At 35.5% G+C, this 25,853-nt stretch overlaps 1 protein-coding gene across 35 annotated transcripts in view; it reads left to right on the forward strand.

Annotated features, from left to right (window-relative positions):
- Positions 1-25,853, forward strand: part of RFX3 (regulatory factor X, 3 (influences HLA class II expression)) — a 276,259-nt gene that overhangs the window by 213,573 nt on the left and 36,833 nt on the right. For all 35 annotated transcript variants that reach the window (XM_005874459.2, XM_014546293.1, XM_014546292.1 and 32 more), the window contains 6 exons: positions 261-380; positions 12,075-12,196; positions 13,871-13,983; positions 17,813-17,928; positions 18,364-18,518; positions 22,600-22,697. In XM_005874459.2, the coding sequence (XP_005874521.1) occupies positions 261-380; positions 12,075-12,196; positions 13,871-13,983; positions 17,813-17,928; positions 18,364-18,518; positions 22,600-22,697 (724 nt within the window). The remainder of the gene's footprint in view (positions 1-260; positions 381-12,074; positions 12,197-13,870; positions 13,984-17,812; positions 17,929-18,363; positions 18,519-22,599; positions 22,698-25,853) is intronic.

Consider the following 25,853-nt stretch of genomic DNA (forward strand, 5'->3'; position numbering starts at 1 on the left):
AACAATATTTAAGAGAAAGTTTATAAGGACTTTTTTTAAGGGCCTTGAGCCAGTGGATTTAGAATCTTATTTTGATTCCTCAAATGTATTCACCATCAAAATATATAAGTATCTAGACCATATCACAAATATATAACATTAATATGCTGCTTTTATATTTTTTTTCCAAATGAGAAGTTATATGGACATCCTATATTATATGATTAATACAGGTTTGACTGACTTTTTGTGTCTCTAATGTTTGTTGTTCTTTTATGAAGAGGAAACTCCAAGTACCATTACTATGGGATTCGTGTCAAGCCAGATTCCCCTCTCAATCGTCTGCAAGAAGATATGCAGTATATGGCTATGAGGCAACAACCCATGCAACAGAAACAAAGGTAGACTCTGCAATTGTCATTGACATGTCAAAGCTATGTGTTTCTTTAGATGTTTGGTCTCCTTTTTTTCTGAACAAATACATAAGTGTGAAAGAATGTCACTATTGTTGGCATACTTTCACGACAGACAGTTCTCATATATGATTTAGAATTTTATTCATCCTGCCTATTTTCCAAATCTTTCAAAATTACTTATCAGTCAGCCTGTTTGGCCCCTTTTAAGTTAAATGTGACATCCCAAGCTATCGAGACAGGGAAACTAAACACAAGCGTAAAGAGCACACCCAAGCAAATGCCAGCTGGAGAAATGCGCTTCACATTCATGAGATTGTTACCTGCAATTCTATACATCCCTTGAGCCATTCTTTTTGACACAGTATAAATTCTTTCAGAATGTTTGGGATTTCTTACATTTTATTTGAATCCAACTTTCATAGATGTAGAATTGTAGGTATTAGAGCTGTAAGAAAGCTCAAGCATTCGTGGATGGCTGGGTGGTTGGGTGGTTGGGTGGATGTATGGATGGATGGATGTATGGATGGAAGGAAGGAAGGAAGGATGGATGGATGGATGGATGGATGGATGGATGGATGGAACCATAGATCTTAGAATTGAAGATACCTCAGTCTAGTCTGGCCACACAGCCTTGTGACAATCAAAGCATTAATAGTCCTATTTTTCAATTAAGTCTCAGATCAAATGATTTACATAAGCCCATGATGCTGTTATATAGCTGAGGGCCTTCTAGTCTCATTTGGCTTATATTACAGTTTGTAGTAAATAAAATGAAAGATATCTCTATCACTCCCTCTCCCCCTCTCCCCCCCCCCCCTTACAGTGTAGTACAGCTGTGGCAGTAGTTATAATTTATCTTTTCCATTGAGAATGCAGAATTAGGTAGCAGAAAGAAAGTCTACACATAGGTAACCAGATAATCTGCATCATTCTGCCTAATCCATTGATCAATGATTAGTCCCTTAGCCATCAGAAGTATTAGCTCTAAGTCATTGCTGGAGAAAGAATATATCACACAGGATTCCCTTTTCTATTTTGTCAGCAAGTACTAGTTGAATTCAGAGAGAAGTCACAGCCTTACCTTTGAGGAGTTAAGAAATCAGATGGGAAAGCACATGTTTGGGTGTGGTTTTTTTGTGTTTGTTTTGTTTTATTTTGTTTTTTAAGTAATGCAGTATGAGAAGTACTAAAATAAAGCTTTGATCAAGGACCTATTGGAATACAGAGGAATTTTTATCAAATTATTGGAGAGGGAGAACTAGGAAATTTCATAGAGAAAGTGCTATTTGAGTGGGGATTTAGAGGAATCAGAAAGAGAGGAACATTCAGGCAGAGGGAATAATGTAAGCAAAGTATAAAGAGGCAAAGTTCACGATGTCTTTGGTAAATGCTCTGATTTGGTGAGGTTGGCATTGCAGAAGAAGAATTGAGAAGGTTGAGTAGTTTAGTGGGAAACGAGATTTAAAAAGTAGTTTGGATCTGAGATTAAAGGATTTAGTTGTATATGAAGTTAAGTTTGTTCTTTGTACAGAATATAGCTTTGAAGTTGTATAAGGCTTTGAAACAAAACAATGAAACTTTCAGATTTTTTTCTGGAGAGATGACTTTTTGGTTTTAGGCTAGAAATATGTAATGGGAAGAGACTAGAGGTAAAGTGGTTTTAACACAGTCATAGTTTCTAGTGCAAGTGTCCCAAACTGAAGAGTCAGGACAAGATTGGATATGATGTAAAGATATCTCAAGGGATTTAGATTTTTAATTCACAGATTCTCAACCATATTTTTTAAGTTGCTGATCCTTATTTTTTGAGGTATAGTTCACGAAAGATATTAAGAAGGGCTCTGGAAAAAATAATAAAATAAATCATAGAACACTAGCACATAATGTGTTTGGAGATAGAGTTTGTGTGAATTGTAACAAAGTGTTATTGTCTTGGGTTATGATTTTTTTTCACCTGTTATGGCAATATTTATAGCTTTCAATTTATGAGGTCTCTGCACTCATTTATAGCAGCACTACACAGTGGAGGTGATGGTGCATCAAGAAAAAAAAGTTTGATTCAAAAATAACACATGCTTAAACTTAAATATGAAAAAAGCTTAATGAACTGCACCTAAGACAGCAGAAGCCTATTTCTTCCTGTGATATAACTGCAAATAAATCCTACCAAGCAAATTTTCATGGAAATGGAAGCCTTTAAGATACATTCTTTATTTTAAAAGCCTGGGTTAGGGAAGCAAGACCTAAGATTTAACAAAGGTCTCTTAATTAAAAGGTTCCAGAGATGTGAAGTTTAACAAGTCATATAAACTCTACAATCACAGTATAGTAGTAAATGTTTTTTAGAATTAGATAGAATGTGGATGTATTTAAGAAATGATGTAAAATTTTTAGTAATACTAATAAATTGTGCCAACTTTAGTTTTTACTTTCTCATGAAATAAATGTTAGACAACCAAAGAAATCCTAAAATTTCCTGTAATTTTTTTTAATTATAAAAGTTTTGGATTGTAGACAGTTGCTCTTGGAATGCTGTCTAGCTAACTGATTGCAGTGTTAGTGTTATCAACTTCACGGATCCCTCATTGGATCAGCAGGACACAGGGAGATTTCCCTTGTGTCTGAAGGATTCTATCAACTGGCAGCATCAATGGGCCTGAAGTGAAGGCAGATTGCCCATTGTGCAGAAACACTTGGATGGGAGAGGAGAGGTTTTCTCCCTAAGTCTGAATGTAGGCATAAGAGCATTTGTTGTAAACAATGGGAAAGAGCACGTCATTTGTTTTATGGCTTAAATATGAGATGATTCCAAAACTCAAATGATTCCATTGAATATATTAAAATTCACATAAGAAGAGATTGTCATTCTCCTGTTAAAATACAAGCGACATAGTATTAAATATCCTATATAATAAAAAGCTAATATGCAAATCGACCGAACAGCGGAACGGCCAGTCACTATGACACACACTGACCACCAGGGGGCAGATGATCAATGCAGGAGCTGCCCCCTGGTGGTCAGTGCGATCCCCCAGGGGGAGCGCCACTCAACCAGAACCAGGGCTCACAGCTGGCAAGCACAGTGGAGGGGGCGGGAGCCTCTCCGGCCTCCATGGGAGTCGGACATCCCCGGAGGGGTTTCAGACTGTGAGAGGGCGCAAGCTGGGCTGAGGGACTGCCCCCCCCCCAGTACACAAATGTCGTGCACCAGGCCTCTTGTTTTAGAATATTCAAATTGTTTAAGTGCCTCAAGATTTATTGTATTCATCTATATGTGCACATCTTCCATAGTAGAAATGTACGTTTCACGTATTCTTATATTAAGAAAATTCAAGTATATTCAGTGATTATTTTGTCAAATAAAAGGGAAGTTTTAGAAGTCATTTTTCTGATAAGTTTGAAATCATAGTAGTTGTAGCAGAAATAATGATCTGATCGCTGTTTTGTATTCCTTTATAATTGTTAGATCTCCTTTACATATGGTATTTCATTTGATTATTTGATAAGGTAGTAGAGGAAAATTCCACTTATCTATAAATCAGATTTCCAGCAACACCACCATAAGGAACATAGCCATGAGTCCAGAAATAAATGGAAACAGCTTCTGATTAAAAAACAGGTGTCACAGAGCCTGTAGTTTAGCTTACTTGAGAAGATGAAGCCATTCTCAAGCTATTTACCTAAAATATAGAAGCAGATTAGAGCCCACTTGATTCACATAAAATCGTGAGATACAAAAGCAGGCAAGAGGAAATATAAGTAGACAAGGGTCTTCTATTTGCTTTGGGTTATTTAACACAGCAGGCTGCACTCCAGTAGGTCCTTTGAGTATCACTGTAGTGACCAGAATCTAGTCTAACACAGTTTAATAACTGGCTAATTGATGGAATTATAGGTGATCAAGAAGAGGTAATGTACCCTGGTTAAAGAAGCAGAAGACTGTATAATAGTTGTTTTTTAATACCTTCTGCTGAAAATATTTTATGTGAAAATAACTTACATGCTCACATGTGGTAATCTTTAGTTTCCAAGGGAATTCACCCATAAACTATTGTTTACCATAATTATACAATAAATAAATTAGATTATTATAGAGCAAAATGGAGATCAGTAATTTTTAGAGCTACAAACTAAGTAAAAATGTTTGTTGCAATTTTTAATATTTGAAAGAAGCACGTAGAGGGTGTTGACACATACATTTTAGTTATTCTTCCAAATCCCTGCAGCAAAAGTGGTGGAATAGAGCCAAGTGCTTTTGACAATGTGCTTGGCTGTGTTTGATCCCAGTAGCCTTCCTCAAAATATTTAAACTGCAGTTATCATTCCTTCAACAAATACTTAACAACCAACAGTTGCATACCAAATATGCCCATCACATCTAAAAGAGATATCACAGAATAATAGAATGTTAGAGCTGGAGGGAAGAGATCACCTAGTCCAACTCATCTTCTTGCTGGGAAAACTGAAGTCCATAAAGGGTAGACAACTTATCCAAGGTCATAGAGCAATCAGGACTAGAACCCAGTCCCCTTGTATTTATTCTTAGATGAATTCCACCTTAAACAGGTAAGATAACCCAAACAGAAATGTACACCTGTAATAAAATGTTTGCATATGTAATAAAGGGAAAAAAATCACACTTTAGTATGTCCTAAATATGTGAGGGAATATGTCATTTCCTCCCTCTTCATATGGTCTTTCCATAGGAATTGGATCCTGTGAAAAAAGGAACATTTGTGGCTCTGGGGCGGGGGAAGGGGAGATAGAGGCCTATTAGGAAGATGGTACAACAGGGCTACTTTTGCTGTGGCCGTAGACAGATGTGAAAGCATGCATGTTTCTCAGAAGAGAGTGAGGACTAGAACCTTAGTTATTAGAAGACCTTTCTTCATCTACTTTTCATAGACAAGTGAGAAGGCCCCTGTATTTAACATTGGGAGGTATGGGTTCGAGTACAGGCTGCTTTGACACTTCTGCAGAGTGTTGACGGAACTTCACTGAACCTCGATGTCTTCATCTGCTAAATGGAAATGAATAATAGACTACCTCACAGAGGCTTTGAAGTTCAAATGAAAAAAAAATATATAAAGTGTTCTTATAACTGGAAATATGCAAGTGTTAGATAAGTACTAATTGCTATTATCATTATTATACTGGTGCCCTAGAGAAAAATATTTCTTTAAGAATAAGGCTGTTTTGGATAAGAATAAAGCCTGGCAATTGGGCAAGCGTGGTTTCCATTTCTTATACCTCTAGGCCAGTGGTTTTCAACTTTGATTGATGTTAATAGTTTACAGTTCTTTTCCTAGACTATGAATTCCCTGGAGTCCCTTCAGAGCTAAGCACCTAGGGCTGGTAAATTGCTCTGAGGCAGCTGAGGGTGGCAGGAGTTTTCAGTAGGAAGATAATCAGTGCCTGTGCATTTGGCTTTTGGAGACAAATAAAGAATCTCAGCTTGTAGATATTTAATGTTCACTGTGCCACTGTAGCACTCCCTAATGTAAAGATATTTTCCATTGAAGACAGAAGAATCACAATTCAGTTAACTATTAACTATAGTAATTAATGTAAAGTTTGATAATACTAGGAGTCACCACTTATTCTTCTATGAGCATTTATTGAACATTTGAAACGTTCTGCAATAAGCAGTTTGTATGCATGATTTTGTTGGGCAAGTACATCGTTATTTACTGTTAAGGATACCGAGGCCCATTTAATTTTGCTATATGCAAGAACCTCACTAATTTATTTTTTCCTGGATAAAGCCTCAGATGCCCTTTTTTGTTTTTGTTGCTGTCTTGGCATTAGGAGGAGTCAGGTTGTTATTCTCCAAATAAAGGAGTGGGGGCATCTATCTAGAATCAGTTTAACAGAAGGGCTCAGCTATAGATAAAAGAGCTGTCATGAAAGTGTCGTGCATATTTGTAACAAGACTAAATCAGTTCTATACAGTTAACTCTAAATTATCTATGCTAAGAGGAGTCAGTGAAGAAATTCATGAAATAAGAGAACCCTGTCTGCCTCTTTGCACATTTCATCCTCAGCACCTAAGAGAGCACTGAGCATATTGTCAAATATGTGTTAAATGAACGAATGATCCACAGCTTTCATTTTAGCCAGTAGCTTCAACCTTCTCCTTTCCCCACCTCTCCCAGATTTGTTCCTAGAACTGCTGTAATTAATACTACTACCCCATTTGAATTTAAAATTTTCCTTCTCCCTTTGCCCAATTATAGATGTAGAACTAATGAAGAGACAAATACTCTAAGAGCCATCAATAAGAATTGAAGAGACGGAGTAACTCGCATTGACCAGCAGGGTGGATGTGGGAATCCATTTAGATACAGACATATTCAGTGTGACATCAAGGAGTTAGTTACTATTCTGAAAAAAAAAATGGCACTCTTAACATTCACTATTTTCTCTGATCTGTTCACATTTATATCATTTGGTTCATTTCAGACCTCAAGTCATAGAAACACTTTCTGGGACAATATTTCCAAAGAGAATTTCAATATTCCAATAAAAAATTTTAGCCTCTTGCCCTGATTATGAGCTCAGTATATAGATTTGTTCATGCAAATTAAATGATTGCATACTGTCTAGAGTTTTACATTAATGATGACTCTATTTGCCTGTACAATTCAGATTTTGCATTTGCATTTTTCACTTCAAAGGTATTTTTCCAAATGTTCCATTTAGTCTGTTGAAAGTCCTTCCACCTGGTACTGTTCATTGAATGCAATGGTTCTTTGCCTTCCTTTGGACTCCTCCAGTGTCTGTCCATGTGAAATTATTGACAGAATTAGATATTATTTTACAGTAGAGTTATAGCTGTCCAAGTTCTAAATAACAGCTAAGACTAACCCCATGGTGAAAGATTCCTAATAATTTTCCAGATTTTCTGTGTTAGTGACAGGTTTCATGCATGCACTCAGCTATTAAAGCATTAGAGTTTCTTTGATTTCTTAATCATTAACAACTTTAGCTCTGATTGCCCATGGAGTTGCAAGCTGTTAAAATTATCATTTGCCTCTTACTGACTTTGAAACCAAGAGCTGTTTCTTCGTTAGATTGCAGCACAGGTCTTTCTCAGAGTACAGGCAACTAGGGAGTGCTAAGAATCTACTATAAGGAAGCCTAATCTAAAAATAATGCACTTGTAAAATAAATGGGAAAAGGGAGCGAGTTCTATTGTTTAAAAGATTACTAAGCTATTTTGTTTTTTAAAGGATTCAACAATTTTTTTTTCAGTAAAAAGTACCTCTGGTTTTTACAGTTTATAATTTAAATGCCGATAATTTTATGAAAAAAGTAGAGACAGGAAACCTGAAAATGATTGTTTCAATTCTAAAACGTCAGTTGAAATTCAACTAGAGTTAAGAGAATGTTGAATTATCATGTAAATCAATAGATTATAAAAAAAACTGTGCTGGAAAAATTCTATTTATATGCAGCCTTTTCAAATCCATTCCCCTATATGCCTATAGTAAATGCTCAATTAATGTTTGTTACATTGATTTGATCTATGTTAAGATCAATTAATAGTATGTAAAATGAAATACGTTACTCTGAGCATTCATTCATGCATTCACCATACATTCAGAGGTATTTACTTATATTCCACATGCAGTTTATTGAAAACTGATGACAGTTATAAAAAAATGGCTTATCTCTAATGTTAGCGATATACTTCTACAGAAGTGGGCTGAAGGAATTTATATCAGGCCAAGAGGCTCCTATGGACTGGTGCTGTGCAGGCTCCTTAAGAAACATTTCAGAACTTGTTAAAATAATCAATTCCTAAACCCCATTCCCAGGATTTTGTTGGGTTGACCTAGCATGAGTTTATCATTCGAAATTTATGGAAAGCTACCCAGATACTGACATACCTAATATGCCAAGTGTCCGGTCATCCTTTCAACCAAAGTGTAATATGCTAATGATATGCTAAGGCTGCTCAGCTGCTCACTATGACATGCACTGACCACCAGGGGGCAGACAGTCGACTGGTCAACCAGTCGCTATGACATGCACGGACCATCAGGGGGCAGATGCTCCAACTGGTAGGTTAGCTTGCTGCTGGGGTCCTGCCGATCGGGACTGAGCGAGATGGGCCAGACATGCCCTGGGTCCTGCCATCGGGACTGAGCGAGATGGGCCAGACATGCCCTGGAGCCCTCCCACGGTCCCACCGGACTGGCCAACTTCCCATGCCCCTCCCCAGCCCCGATTGTGCACCAGTGGGGTCCCTCGCCCTGGCCAGTGCCCTCTTGCAATCTGGGACCCCTCGGGGGATGTCAGAGACAGTTTCGGCCCGATCCCACAGGCCAGGCCGAGGGACCCCACTGGTGCACGAATTTGTGCACCGGGCCTCTAGTAATATCTATAACTGTTTCTTCCAAGCAGAATCAGTTACCACAGATATTTGTTTAGCCTATTTTTAATGTTCCTATTCTTGACTTCCGGTTAAACTCTATCTTCCTCTGGGAAGACCCAACCCTCTGAGGTGATGGCAGGGATAGGATTTTTTTCTTAGAGCATCAGGAATATGAACATCTAGCTTTCCTCAGTCTAATATTTGTGATTTCCGGGAATTCCTTCTAAGTACCAATGCAATGCCAGACAGTACACTGTTCTACCACATGATTTAGTAGTTAAAGCAGGAAAAGCTAAAGTTAGCACTACCTGGAAGCTGTCTCATATTTAGCTCCCACTAATACTGCTCTTGTACATAAACCATACTCCTGTGCTTCTTGATGTCATTCTTTATGGCACAGACCCCTACCAAATTTATCCCCATACCTTTCTCTGAGGAAGTACAGCATAATGTTCTGGCTTATAAAGAGCCTATCGACAGAGTAACCAAGAATGGATACACGTAGTGCATCTTTGCCTGATCCATTTAATCCACTATTTACCTTGCTACCCTTAATTTTATGATTAGAATAAAAACACTAATTTCTCAGTTCTATTTTCTTTTTTTTCTTCTTTACATCTCCTATATAAGTTTTGTATTTAAGTACTGATCTGCAACATTTCTCCAGAATTTACCAGCTAATTTTCTTTTTCCCCATAAGCTAATATTGATGCATTTTTCATCTGTGTAATACACTGTACATATAATCAATGCTTCCCACTCAATATCATTATTATTATTATGTATAATCATGCATTAATTATAATTAATTATGATTTTGAGTGCTTGTTAAAAATATAATCTCTCTTTCCCTTAGGAACGTTCATGTCTACATTTTTCTGAGGGAGCAGATAATTTTACTTGTAAGCTTGCAGGCTTGCTAAGTACTGTGTGCAAGAAGGTTGTGACATAGCATCCATTCTCTGAAAACTCACAGACTGAGAGAAATATGTCATTTCCTTTTATGGTGAAATTCCACTTGTCCTTGATATTTGTGCCCGTTAAGCATTCGTGAAGGACAAAGGAAATTTGATAAAGCATAGCTTGGCAAAATCTCATAATTACTCACTAATCCTATGTTAAAATTTAATATATTGAATTCTATAGGAAACATTTCCATTTTCTCTTCTTCAGAGTAAATAATTCAAATTCCTTTAACCACTTTTGTTTACTAACTCCGTGAATGCCATACTTAATTAACTTAAATGAAGAAACATGGTTAAGCAATTTTAGCCTATTTTATATAAAATATAAAATTTCATAGCTGATAAAAGGAGGGTAAAATCAAATGACACCTGAGATGGCTCAATGAGGACAGGAAACTTTGTTAAATTTATTTACTAAGGATAAAATCATTCAAGTTTTCTAGACAGAATGAATGGTTAGCAACTTCCCCACAGAAGTACTCAAAGTATTTGCCTCAGAAAGATTTTTTGCCTGGCTAAGATAATTTTTAAGGAGGAAAATAAATGAAAAAAATTCCATTTTTCATAAACAGCATTTCTAGAACATCACATTACTATCCCTTCTGCCACTTCTTGGTATGAACCAATTGAAAAGTACTTTCCAATGGTTTTCCCATTAAATAAAAGAACATGTTTGAGTTCTTTTATATCATTAGAAAATAGCAACCAACATTTTGGTGATGTGGAATCATCACTAAAGTGATAATAAGGATGAAGTATTGTACCCTTTTTTCACTCTGTTCATCTTCTGACTTTATTTTTGTCATATAAGAAATAAATATAAATATCATTATGAATGACTTTGCAATTTTTCTTTGAAGTTTCATTTATCTAAGTTATAATAATTAACATTCAAGATTGAATCATTCTTGAAGGCAACTAAAGCATTAGTTTGTACGATGTTTCACCAGGTCCATTCATTCTGTATCTGCTATCAGAATGCAGCCATCTTTGAGTATATCCTGTTCATGTATTATGGACATTGTTAGTCATAATAATTCATATTAATGATCCACTTGCATTATGGTATTAATGTAAGAGTCAAATGTCTGGACGTGGTTTTGTTTATAAGTATAGTTAGAAATGAGGGGGGAAAAAGAATGGAAGGACAGACATCCTGAAGTGAATGATGGTATCTCTAAGACATAAATCTCAATTTTTTCTTAGTTTTTCTAAATTTATGAAATAAAATAAGTTAAATCTTAAAAAAAATGGAAAAAGAAAAATTAGAGTTGATGCTTCTTTCTTTTTTAAAAATATATTTTTATTTATTTCAGAGAGGAAGGGAGAGGGAGAGAGAGATAGAAACATCAATGATGAGAGAGAATCATTGATCGGTTGCCTCCTGCACGCCCCCTACTAGGGATCGAGCCCACAACCCAGGCATGTGCCCTTGACTGGAATCGAACCCAGGACCCTTCATTCAGCAGGCTGATGCTCTATCCACTGAGCCAAACCAGCTAGGGCTGATGCTTATTTCTTATTTTGTATTTGTTTATCCTAGCAGGGTTGCCCAGTTTTTAATATATTTTTTATGTCTTCCAAGCAGGCTTTCCTTCTTGACCATGCTACTAAAACAGTTTTTTTATTTCTTAGCAGTATGCAAAGTTCATGAGTTTCTATTACTAGAACCTAAAGATAAATACAGAACTGTAGGTGACTTTAGGGTTTCTTTTTCTTAATTTGGTAAATTAGGCTTATAGATGGATTCTTGCATGTATTTTGCTGCAAGCTGATACTTAGGGTTTTTCTGTTTGCAAATATGGAGAAGAGTTAAGGGAGACAGATGTGTTGAGATGCATGGGAGGCTTTCGAAGATATGGTAGAGTTGATAGGCTGATTCATATTTTAGAGATATTAATAAATTGAAAGCCATTCATCAACATTGCTCAGGCCCTACCTCCTAAATCTTTGTTTAGATTAAAACCCCAACATAATTAAAGAGTTTCTACCTTGACCCATTGGCCATTAAAAGTTATATTCAAATCATTAAACTATAACCAGGAACATCTTTGCCGTTGGTGTCCAAAGAAATGCCTCAAAACTCTTTCTTAGGTAGATTTCTGAATTTTCAAAAATGGGTCTTCTTCCTAGCCCCTCCCCCTTTTTCTTTTCACAATTGAGAAACTTTCTTCACTTTAGCTTTATGAGACTGTCAAGGGAAAAGAATCCTATCCAACTATCATGAAACATTAAAGAAGACAGGATAAAATTGAATGCCTTGGGAGTTTTGTGCAGTACAAAAAAGCAAGGAATAATTTGGTTTATTTGTTTTTTCCCATCTAATATTTTTAGGTACAAGCCTATGCAGAAAGTGGATGGGGTTGCAGATGGTTTCACAGGAAGTGGTCAACAGACAGGCACATCTGTTGAGCAAACTGTAATTGCCCAAAGTCAACATCATCAACAGTTTTTAGGTATGTTAAGGTGTAATGCATATTAGTTGCTTTTAGGATTTTGAAGACAAGAGAACAATAGTAGTGTTTTCTTCAAGTGAGATTTCTATTATAGACGTTAACCAAATAGAAAGACTCTTTTGTGTGCTGAAACTACGCACATTGTATGACATTTCCAGTTCATTTCTATTTTCTCATGTTCACTAAAGCTTATTTTTAAAACTCTTGAGCTATGTAGGACTTCTAAATGTATATAAATTAAAGGCTATTTGCTGTGAAATTGTTTTTCAGAATTTGTATTAATTGGGCTTTTTTTTAAATCAAAATTGTGTTGTGTGTTTTTTATATTTCAGTAGCAACTTAAGTTCCAAAAATAATTATTTTCTATGTATAAAGTTACATGTGCATACAGCCTCAGATTAGAATAAAAGTTATAAGCTTTTAAAAAGTAATTTATTCTTTTAACTAGATCACAACACTTCATTTTTTTTAAAATCATAGATGATATACATGTTTCTCTTTATTTAAAGAGTTAGGAAGTAGAACTTGATCATTTTGCATCTTCTTGTAATAGCCAAAGGTGCAAAAATGGCACTTTAATTTAATTGAAAACTCTTCTAGTGATGAACATGCATAATTTCTGTACAGCAGATCAAACAAGATGAGTAGAAGCTGTCAGAGAGTGTGTGTGTGTATGTGTCTGTATGTGTTTATGTGTCTATGTGCACTTTCTGAGAAAGACAAGTTGGAGAAGTTGAATATATTATGGCATCATTTCCCAAACTAAAATTCATAGGTATATTCTTATGGGCCTTTGAGCTCTCAAGAAGAATATTTTTTTATTTCATCTTTTTATTTCAACTATTATCTTTAAAAAAATAAAAGCATATTCTGGATCACCTAGAAGACAAGAAGGAATACTGTTCTGTAATTTTAGTTTCCACGTTTGTATTTGAATTTATGATAAGGCAGACTCCAAAGTGTATTGCATTAATAAGAGCTATGAGAAAAGAACAGAGACTTACTATGTAAATTACACCTTCATCCCAAGGGAAGGCTAAATGCTGTCCCAGTGCTCAGTGTGGAGGAACATTTCACAGCCCATTTGCATATAGAAAAGTAATGGGAGGTCCAGCCACCAGGAAGTACCTGTTGGTATAAGCGTGTCAAACTCAAAAGTTCCTGTGCCACAGCAGTCAGTACCTCAATCATGTTCCATACAGGACAACAGCATCATCCATCACATCAAGTTAATGTTGTTGAGTTTAATGTTATTCTTGTAGTTTTCTTTGTCTTTATTTTGTAGGTTTGTGGTTTAAAATTATATAGGAAGTTTGAGCATAATGAGTTTAAAGCTAGATTTTTTACATGCTTAAGTAACATAATAGTAAAAATAACCAAAATTGATTCTGGAAATTGATATATATATATGCCTTATATTAAAAGACACTATGGTGTGATATAGTAATAGTGAAAATTTAGTTTCTCCAAAATTTTTATGTTCCCTCTATTCTTCTGAGCTAACGATGTTGCCAAGTTTTGCTTGCAAGTAGTAATATAAAAAATCCTTGCTCTTTGGGCCTCTGATCTTTTATTTATTTATTTTTCCTTTTTAGTTTTCTTAAACTTTCCTTCATTAATCTGTAATTGGCACCATCCACAAAGCTTTATTCTGTTGTGTTGTCCTGGTAACAGATGCATCTCGAGCACTCCCAGAGTTTGGAGAAGTTGAAATCTCTTCTCTGCCAGATGGTACTACCTTTGAGGATATCAAGTCACTGCAGAGTCTTTATCGAGAGCACTGTGAGGTAAATCTTTTCAGACATAGTACAACCCCCTGCTGAGTTGTGCTAGCCAACTTACCAAAGCAAAATAACCAGACTTATTCCTAAGAGACATATAAGTTAGTTCATATGTCTTTGAGCACCTATAAGTTAATTTATCTTCTTGTCTCAGAGTAGAAAGGTGAGGACTATAGGAAAGGGAGAATGAATTTTACTGTCCATTTTCTTAGCCTATTCTAATGAATCCTTTGATGCATTCTACTTCGAGGTTTTTATCCTAGAAAACATGTTTACATATGGATGAAGAGATAAGTGCACAAGGGAACTAATTTACTGCATTATTGTTTTCAATGCAAAAGGTTGGTTATAACTTCAATATCTAGTAGGGAACTAAATAAATAAAATATGGTATAATCTATAAAGTGAAATATTATGCAGCCATTAAAAAGAATTGGCGAGTCTAAATGCACTAATATAGAACAAACGTAGAATTTATTTTCAAAGGAAAAAAGCAAGATGCAAAGCAGTGTGTATAGCATACTATCATTTGAATAAAAAGCAGCATGTATGTACATCTCTCCAGAAGAATAAACATGAAAATGTTAATGGTGGCTGATTTTGTAAAGGAAATTGGGTGACTAGGTGGCAGGAGAAAGAGCCCTAATTTTTCAATGCACCTTTTTTACCTTTTAAATTTTATACCATTTTCTATCAAAAATATTTTCTGTAAATGTTTAATAAAGCACTTCCAGGGATCATGGAGGCTCCAGTTTTGTTTTTGTGGTAATTAAAGTTCCTCTTGGTATTTTGCATCCCTACTCCTATCCCTTTCTGAATATCCCACCTCAGAAGTGGCTACATGGTCTCCAGGAGGGGAACTCTCTCCAAGGCATGACATGTACCTGCGGCTCACTTAGTACCGAGGGAATGATGGATTACAAGGAGAGTTTTCATAAGTGCCTTTCCTTTTGAAAGAGGAGTCTGTTTAGAATTTAGGTAGCTTTCTTCCAGGGCTATCTATGATCTACTTATAAGTAAAAGATAATCCTTTAGATTTCACAGGCTGTCCTCCTGACTGCTGACAATGCAGTATAGTGAGGAGTCGCAGTTCATAGCATTCACAGATTTTTCATTCTCCAGAAATAAGAACTGCTTGAATAAATCTGAGTGCTTGTCAAGGGTGCTAGATTATTAACAACCAAGGGCATGCTCTCTCTTTATTAAAAAACCATGTACCACATTGTTTTCAGCATATCCTGCCAGTCTGTTCCCAACATTTCTTGCAATGATGAAAGACAATATATGTTTCTCTTTGACTACTGCTTTTCCTAGTATTAGAGAATTTTTGGATGATACTTGTATATCTAGGGAAAATTTCTTTTTACATGTATATCTGAAGATTCTCTAACCATTTTCTTATTTCTCTGTACTCTCTGAACCTTGCTTTAAGCAAACCAGTCTACACAAATATAATTTGTATTTCTTTAAGTTTCTCATACTTATTCAAAGTATAAGTTGGAGCAATATTATTTATATTACTAAAGAATATATAGTAAGATTATTCTAAGTGAAAACCTTCCCCAATAAAATGAAAATATTCTTTGGGTTACAAAATTTTCATCAACATTTCTATTTGTAGGATTACTCTATATGAAGAGAGATAGACATGTCTGATGATTAATATTTGTGCAGTCTATAGAATGAGCCCAATTTATTTCAGAGTTACCAGAATTCATGCCATCTCCCATGGAGCATAGGAGCAAATATGAAAAAGAAGAATTCTATTTTTTTCTGTGAAAATTCCAAACTTTTGAAGTACAGATACATGAGTCATTTGCTCCAAGCCAATATAATATGGACTATTTTAAAATATATTTGATATGTATTTTAATATGAACATATTTGAAAATGGGTGATTGGACAAAGGATACGTGTTTTATTCATTTGTAAAACTGCCTCAAGAGGCTACTGTGAAGAATGTCCTTTTTGAAGGCATTTGAGATTGACTTAAGAGTCACTAAATTTAAGATGCACTGAATTACTTGCTTTATTTTATATCGTGTTTACTACAGTTTGTGTTTTAAAGAAAGCTTAACATACCTATTTTGCCTATCATTTAGAATTCTCATTATTTGTTTATCAAAGATATTGTGTAAGTATCACTATTTTTAGGTAAGGAACAAGTATAATTTTCTACACAAGGTGCTGCAACACTATTTTTTTCTTTTAATATACAGATAGTGTTCTTACAGCAATCTCATGGATATAAATATGTAAGGTATTATGTGAGATATTAATAGCTGCTTCATTAATAGACCTCTCTTGCAATGTGCCTAAGCTACAGTTGAGAAAGCAGCTATAATTTTACCTGCCTCTTGAGAAGGTTTTAGTTTTTGCCTGGGAGGAGGAACATCTATACGCCCTTTATTTGCAGGGCTTGCACTTGCATTTTTATTATTGCTGATATAAAAGGGTGAAGAAGAGTATGTTAACCTTTTGAATTTTACACCATTTTCTAATTTGCCCCTTTCCCTCCATTTTCATTACTAACTACTTGGAGCTTTTCCTACTAGTTCCCAGAATATGTCCCAAACAGATTTTGCTTAATATTTGAATTGTTTTCAGAGTTTTTTGTGTAGATCATCATTTATTCTCTGTATCATACATAAGGTCAGTCTACACAGGTAGCACAGCCTTCAGAATTATAACGTTATATTTTTTTTCTTTTTGCCTAAAATCCTTAGATTGACTCCCAGTTTTCCTCTGTTGTCACTTAGCTTATGTGCATTTTGTAGATCTTGACTGGGCAGCTGTCCTCATTCTCAATGCTGAGGACATTAAACACACTATATTGACAACTTCTGTCTTTTATGCTCAAAATAATCACAGAATCATGTGTTCTTTGCACAAGTTATTCTTTTATTTTATGACTGCTTTTATCTGAAGGTGAATTTATAAACTAATTGCAAGGGCAGGGCAAAACTAAATATGATCATCAGAAGTTAATGGAAGTGGCAAATTTTACCATCCTCAAAATAAAATTAATCTCCTGGAGCTGGATAATGGCTCTAGGAGGTAAAATTAAGAAGGTAAAGCCCCTGACGCCATATTAGAGAAGGGGATGTTCTTAAAGCTGCTCTCGAAAGGGCAAGCGCAGAATAGGATTGAATGGGAGGCATTGCATGACCAAAGAGAGGTGCTGGCTGTACTCTCCTTCTGCCCGGCAGGCGATCACCTGAAGGCCTTCCTGACTTGACTATAGTTTGTGACCCAGCCTCTGCGTAGCTGGGAACACTTTGGGACCTATGGTCAGTAGCCTTCGACAGAGCTACTTTAGCCCTAACTCTGTCTGCCACACACAAGCACCCCCACACCCTTCACTTCTGGCCTCTTTGATGGCCAGGGGACACAGTCAGCTCAGTGAGGACTGACGTGAATTGAATCTATGTTTTGTGCCCTTCGCTCTGAGAATATGAAGAATGGCAGCAACTCTGGAGGCAGAGGGAAGCAGTGGGTAGAAAAAAATGAAAGAAAATTAAGAGAAGAAAATGGAGAAGAGGGACGCAAGCATGGGGGAGGAAAGAGGTGAAAGTAAGAGTGAGGTATGAGGCCATTATGGGAGGGATACCAGTCATCCTGCCTAATCTCTTAAGAGTTGTTTTTCCCCCTTTTCTCCCCCTAGCTAATCTCTTTTGTTTCCCTACTTCCGTTGGCCCAATTTAGTCCAGTTTTACCATGTTAAGTTATGAACCCAAAGGTATTTTTACCATTTAAGTCCCTTTACATTATGTTCTCCTCTCACCTCCACATAAGAAATATTGTAAGGTATACCAATAACCATTTTGTTTCTTAGGCAATATTGGACGTTGTTGTGAATCTTCAGTTTAGCCTGATAGAAAAATTGTGGCAAACATTCTGGCGCTATTCTCCCTCTACTCCAACTGACGGCACTACCATTACTGAATCAAGGTCAGAATCAATAAACTTTCCAGTTCATTTTCATGGCTAAGTAGATGTCACAGTTAATAAATTAGAGATATGTATACCAGTTGTGAACCCTACCTGATAACATTAAATGAATAGATTGAAATAAGCCACAAACTGCTCTCTGGAGGTTTCAGCGTGTGTACAATAGCTCCCATTTTATTGCATTGGGGGACTGTGGTAGAGCTATTTCATCCTCATGGATTTAGTATCATATATGCCTTTCATACCGTCAGGAAGTATTAACGTGCATAGGCAGCTCTGGGGGAATGTTATATATATCCAGCCGTATGGCACCAGTGCAATGGTGGTATAGTTCTAACCTCAGTAATATTTGATAAACTAAAACTATTTTTAAAGTCCATTTTCTTTTTTATCCTCATTTGCCATCTATTCATTTGCTACATTTATTCACCCCAGCAATCTGAGTGAAATAGAAAGTCGACTTCCGAAAGCAAAGCTGATAACTCTGTGCAAACATGAGTCTATCCTGAAATGGATGTGTAACTGTGACCATGGGATGTACCAGGCTTTGGTGGAGATTCTCATCCCCGACGTCCTTAGACCTATTCCTAGTAAGTTAAATGCAGACAAGTACGGATGCTTTTGTTCTCATACATGCCACCCAGGAAGTTTTGGGAAGTGACATTGCAATCTAGAGGGATTCTAATTGCATTTAGATTTGCCACATAGAAAACATGCAACACAGAATATTGCCTGAAAGCAGCCTAGAGCAGAACTGTAGTAAAAGAGGAACAATGATCTGGTTTTCAATCTTTAGTAGTTTTCTTTTTGAAAGAAAAGCTAGCCTATGGATGTGACAGCCCAATGACTAATTGCAAGAACACGCCCAGGCCAGTCAAGCACGTACAAATTATTCTACCCAAGGACACAGTTTCCTCACTAAAGCCAAAATTTTTGAAACCTGTAATTGCTAGGCCAGCTTCTTTCATGGTTGCTTTTGATTTGAAATGAATTTATCTTGGTTTCTACTGAAGTTGAATTCTTTTATAAAAGCATTTACTTTGTCACCCACATCATGTTCTGAACTACAAATGCAGTTTCCATTTAACAGCAATGATTAACTGGCATTTTGAGAGAAAAATCTATGTTACTACGCAAGCATTTTAGTCCCACCATGAAGCAAACAGGAATTACATAGATAAGTTGGATTAAGTGATGCTTGCTTTTTACACTACCTTGCAGCAAACAAAGCTATTTTCTGCAAGTGTCAATATAAATGCCACTATGGATACTTGTGTTAGCGGCAGTTGGAATGATTTTACACTTACATCTTCATGAGCACATACTAGTGACCTTAACTTTTAAAGACTAGGGACAGAAGTTCCACTCTAAAGTGACATTAGTAAGGTAAAAGCAGTCTTTCAGCTTGTGAAATCGGCAACCGTGTACTTGAAGTACACCATTCACAGGTGATTTGTATTAAGTTTTTCCAGACAATATTTAGGGATTGAATAGAACAAAAGGTGAAGAATGAACATTTGTATAATTATACTTGCTTTTTATCTAAATATGATAGATAACAGTGGAAGATATGAGTTACTTCATATGTTCCTCACCACCTGAAAATACATGCATAGACACACATTTACATACAGTATCAATGAACATACATACATTTGTATAGAAATTTATTTTTTAAAAATCCAACTGCCATTGTCTCACATTTTTATCAATTGCTAATGTTTTCTACTCTATCTGCACTATGTTCCTAAGCATTGATTAAAAATAATGATGTCATGGAAAATTTCAGTGTGTAAATTCTCTACTGATTTATGTTTCAGAATCTGATTTTCCTTGTTTTCATCTCGCTCCCTGTGCTCTGAGTTATAGTCTCTTGAGATGTTTAAGAGAAGTAGCATGGTAGTCCATTAGACATCTTCCCACCCACATATAATTTCTCTCATGAGATATAAGAAGAGATGTCAGTGAGCACTTTCTTTTTTGAGGCAAATCAACAACATCAATATTCTTGAAATAACTCTAAAATCTTAAATTTCCATGTTAGCCTCACAAGACTTTAACTTATAAATTCCAGTTTCCTAACTTAAATCATGCATCAGTTTTAGTTAACTGTAAGCCCCACCATTTAAATACAGAATACATTTGACCTTTGTTTTTAAATTGTGATTTAAAAACCAGTTTATTCTGTCAAGTACTTTGTCTCTACATTCAGCAGACAACTCAACTTCAGGAATTTTACATAAGTATAGTTTCATAGTTTCTCTGAAATTACAGGATACATTAATGCGCCAAGTAAATTTGGAAATTTAATTCCCATTCTATAACAAGACTTAAAAAAAAGCTTAAAATAGAGTTTAGATGGCTATCTTCTGATTGTATGCATCTTAATATTAATCATGAGTGGGTTGAAACAAGTTGCTTTGCAATAGATTTTAAATTTCAAACATCCATTCATGAGAACAGTTGTCAAAGTTAATGTGCACAATTTGATCTGACAGGAACCATAGAGAGAGAAAACGTAACTTTATTTTAAAAATTGTTATTTTGTTGCTACTAGTACTTCACTCTACCATTTACTGTCCAGATGGGATTCCTTTTTTTAGCCAAAAAATAGTCTGCATCTCATACTAATTTAAAGTCAGCTTGAAGCTACTATATTCTAAAATACATTTATCTGAAAATGAAGAAAAAGTTAAGTGCAAAGAATTGTTTAAGAACTCAACTGGTAATACTTAAATGTACAATTTTTAGGTCTATTTAAAGATGGCCCAAAATGTCATTTAGTATAAAAAAAGTAAAAACTAAAAATCATCTGATATACAAATATATCTTTTATAATCTCCCTCGCATCAGATTTGTCTAGGTAAAACTCATTAATGTTTTAAAGTAACTTTTCCTGGGTCTTGGTTTTTTTAGATTAAATAATTGTTACATACTAATTTTAGAAAAATGCCAAATACAGATAGCCAAATTGAATCTTGCAAAAACTTTTACTGAGTTTCAAAAAGCGTCGTTAATTTTCACTCTTTTTCATGTCCATTCATGCCTGTCCTTCATGATTCTAGTACATAATGCAGCAGGAAAATACTTTTATGTCTCTTTTTTTTTGGGGCTAAAGTGGGAAGCTTTGGAAATTTCAAAAGATTAGTTCTCAAATTTCCAACTCAGTGTTTCCAATAGATGATTCTCATGGTCTGCACTTCTCAAGTGTTTTTGCTAATAAAAAATTAGCCATTTCAGTTTCTCTTTTGTCATTTGACCAGTTAAATAAGTCATTGTCTAAAAATAGTTGTTTTTATTATTGGATTAGTAATATTTATATCATTTGCAAGTAACTTAAGTAATTGTCTAACTGCGCTTTAACAAAAGTAATAGAGAAGCATGTCAGATTCATTTGAGCACAAAGAGAAAAACCGAGAAACTTAATCTCATCATTAATGTTAATATTTTGGGGAGCCTTGGACAAACATGTAACTTCTCTGTTTCTTACAGTAGACTACCGGTTGTAATACCTTACCCATACGATAGGGAACCCACAAAGACTTAACTGTGAATGCCTCAAATATTTAGTAAGTGTCTAAAGCTGCTCCCTCCACTTTGGCACAGATGAAGGGAAATGCTATTGACTGAATTACTTGTTGAACAAGAGAAGAATTCTGTCTTCTCTTAAGCAGCAATCTCAGTAAACAGATCCCTTCTTGTAAAATAGTCAGTCACCCCTGATCATTGAAGATGCTTCCAATCGCTTTATGGCCACCATGAAAAGCCACTCTCATGGAACCTACCCCTATTTCAGGTTTTAACAGATGTGTGAAAAGTATGGACTGGACTAATTTAGGAATATCTTAAGAATATTGGTCTTTGTGACAGTAATTTTATCACACTGATCTTTTATCTCTACCTGCCAAGTGAAATGGAGAATAGTTATCCAAAATTTCAAGTTAGGCCATGTGAATTTTTACCTTATTTTTCAACAAGAGTGAGAGAAAACTACTCTAGCTGGCATGTTCTAATGTAAATAGAGGCTTAGAAAAAGAGAGAAAGCTTTGCATGATCCTCTTTTTAACTAAAAAAAAAAGGAAAATAGGTTAAGAACTTGAAAAATCAAGATGAAGAACTTGTAAAGGAAAATAGCTTTGAGCACAGAGCTGTAAATAAAAAGTGTTTGTCTAAGATAGAAAATTCACAACTGGTATATGTGGCATGTTCATGTAAATAGAGGCTTAGAAAAAGAGAGAAAGCTTTGCATGATCCTCTTTTTAACTAAAAAAAAAGGAAAATAGGTTAAGAACTTGAAAAATCAAGATGAAGAACTTGTAAAGGAAAATAGCTTTGAGCACAGAGCTGTAAATAAAAAGTGTTTGTCTAAGATAGAAAATTCACAACTGGTATATGTTGTTATAAGTAACAATGTTTGAATGTTTTCATTTCCCAACTAAGTAGCATTAGTATCTGTGAACAAAATCGCTTTGCAAGGAAAAACAAAGCCCCCAAAATATAATTCTCAAACTCTTTCAAGGTTAGGAATAATGTTAAATAATGTCATCAGTGAAGACAATATAAGTTCTGTGCAATTTCATGTGCCGTGTATGCATGTTTTCCCTTAATTTAGCTTACAGATTAATGTTCTTTTGTATCTTTTTCATTTTGCCTTTATTCTTTAACATTTAGGTGCCTTGACCCAAGCCATTCGAAATTTTGCAAAAAGCCTTGAAGGTTGGCTTTCCAATGCCATGAACAATATTCCACAGAGAATGATACAAACCAAGGTATACTTTTATATCTTTGCATATTCTTTTGTGTTTAGGAAATTATTCTGGACTATGAGTTTTATATGTGCCCTATGAAATAGCACTATGTAAAATGTTGATAATATAACATATACAATTTTAAAATTGATTTTATATTTGTATTTTATAACAATGTGATAAAGAACTTGCACAAGATATGTTTAATAATAATCCTTTCAAAAGACTAGAGAAGCATTTTAAATGTGTATTTATAAGCCCTTTTTAAAGTGTATATTTCAGATTGCTTAATTTCAAATATTAAATTAAGAATAGCCTAGAATGTTCAAATAGTTCCCATTTAAAGGATTTTTAGACTCTTTAAGTCCCCATCTATGCTCATTGTGTTGTGAAAAGTTCATGTAAATTGATATTCTTTTACATTTTTTAGGATGTTTTTGGTATATTTTTTAAATGCTGGAGAGTGCTTTTGTAAATCAAGTAATCACTTCTTAAAGTGAACAATTATCTCATTATTTATCTAGAAATATGAATTCTAGTCTCCACTTTGTCCCTTACTAAATGTGTCACTTTAGGTTCATCTGTGAACATGCCCCCATGACAGGATTGAACTAATTTTGTCTAAACTTTGATACCAAAAATTACACTTCTGGATTTTTGTCAATGACTATATCCACTATCATACTCCAAGAACATACATTATCTTTGAACTTGGGGCTATACTTGATAGATTGCAGCTCTTGCAGCTGACAAATTCATTTAGGAATACAAGTAGCTCCCAGTTCTTCCTATTTTGACTGAAGTTTCACAATAATACTTTCTAATTCTAAACATATAGAAAAAAACATTTCATTGATATTTCACCTTAGATTTTTACTTTAGAATATGCTGTCAATACAGTAGGGGTAGCCACATTTGGTTATTGAATTTTAAATTTAAATTTAGTTTCTCAGTCATACTAACTACATTTCAAGTGCTCCATAGCATCATGTAGATAGTGGGTACCGTATTTGGCATCATGTATGTAGCATTTTCGTCATTGTAGAAAGTGCTCCATGGCAATGCTGTTCTAGAGTACCACATCGAGGTGGGAAAACAAAGAGGGTGCTACTTGATTATGATGGCCAGAGGAATGTTTTCCAACTTGGGAAGTCAATCCTGTTCATAACAGTATGTCAAACAGCTGAAAGCAACTCCCTACCCAGTGTCATCAAAGGATGTGGTAGAAATCTAGCTGCAGTATTGGTCATTTCATTGATCTCCAGATTTGATTTGATTTACCTCAGTGGAGGGTACCTTCTGCTATTTCTCTCTCACTAATGTGTAGCATTTTTTTAGCTGAATACTCAATTAATGAAGACAATCTACCCTGACAAAGGGAACAGAATAGTGAGATTATAACTGGCCATTGTTATCAAAACACCTGGGTTCATACATATCCAATCACTGTAATATAGTTTCTTTGTAACCTTGAACAAACTACTTAACCTGTTTAACTCATAATATGTTTTTAGTAGGATGGTTATGAGAATTGAACAAGGTAATATATTAGAGGCACTTAACACAGTGCCTGACATATATATAGTATGTACTTGATTAATATAAACTACAGAAATGGGGGGGAAATTGTAAGATCTCTTTTTTTTTTTTGTGAGGACATGTGAACTTCCCCAAAGATCCACATAGTCCTATAAATCTCATTATCAAAATAGAGCATCCTTTGACCTGTGAACACCTTCTATCATTCACCCAGTTGTTTCTTCTATACCCATAGCGATTTAATGCCATGCCATACTTTCCTATAAATATGTGTAAATGCTCATTAGATCTACTGTGCATGTTAGAAGTTTCTATAAGAGTTCTGAGATTTAGATATTTATCTAGACTTTTTTTTTGCATTATCTTTAATCTCTTTCATTGTAACCTGGTTCATTCAGGTTTGCAGCAGGAGACAAATGGTCTATCTCAGTGGTCGGCAAACCACGGCTCGCGAGCCACATGCGGCTCTTTGGCCCCTTGAGTGCGGGCGCGCATGTACAGTGCAATTGAAACTTCGTGGCCCATGCGCAGAAGTCGGTTTTCGGAAAGGAGATAGACGAAACAAGTATACAAGACGAGTGTGGATGGGAGAGTTGGAAGGGGTCGATCTCAGCGAACGTACCTCAATCAGATTGAGTATGTTTTTAGCAAAGGCCAGCTTAGGAGTACCCTAATTAAGTTAATAACAATGTACCTACCTATATAGTTTAAGTTTAAAAAATTTGGCTCTCAAAAGAAATTTCAATCGTACTGTTGATATTTGGCTCTGTTGACTTAATGAGTTTGCCGACCACTGGTCTATCTGAAGGGGAAAATAATTGAAGAGGGTTTAAGAAGGGTTTACTTCCAAAGGTGTGAACAGAGTTAAGAAAAGGAATGGTAAAGTACCTCAGGAGTAGCAATAGTGAGAAGTCCTGCCCTAACCGGTTTGGCTCAGTGGATAGAGCATCGGCCTGCAGACTCAAGGGTCCCGGGTTAGATTCTGGTCAAGGGCATGTACCTTGGTTGCGGGCACATCCCCAGTGGGGAGTGTGCAAGAGGCAGCTGATCGATGTTTCTCTCTCATCGATGTTTCTAACTCTCTATCGCTCTCCCTTCCTCTCTGTAAAAAATCAATAAAATATATTTTAAAAAAATAGTGAGAAGTCCTGAACATGCCTACATCTAGAAGGGAAAGAGGTGAAAGTCATGACATTAAGATACTCTTCTTGCTACAGAACTGTGGTCATAGAAACGGAAAACAGTCTCTGCCAAAATAGGGAGAGAACAGAAATTGCGGGGGAATAAATAATTATTGACTCTATTCCCATCTTTCAGTCTTTTGCCAGTGCCCATCATTGGAAGCCAAATGGAAGCCATGGTGTAAGGGAGGTGGTTACTAAAGTACATTCAGGACAATCTTCCTGAGCACAGAGCAGCAACAATAAGGATGGGAAATAGATTTTGAAGGGCAAATGGAGATTTCCTGACTAGCCCTTTTACAGAAATTTATATTCTGGAAAAGAGTTCTTATTGCCTGTATCTGATAAGTTTGTTAGCTACAGAGTTGCTAATAAAGGCTATGAATTCTTTTGTTTTACCTCAAAATTACCCATTTCTATAAAATAAAGGGTAGTAAGAGTGAATATGAATGACATT

The sequence above is a fragment of the Myotis brandtii genome, unplaced genomic scaffold, assembly GCF_000412655.1.
Source record: "Myotis brandtii unplaced genomic scaffold, ASM41265v1 scaffold44, whole genome shotgun sequence".
In the NCBI taxonomy this organism is placed as follows: Eukaryota; Metazoa; Chordata; class Mammalia; order Chiroptera; family Vespertilionidae; genus Myotis; species Myotis brandtii.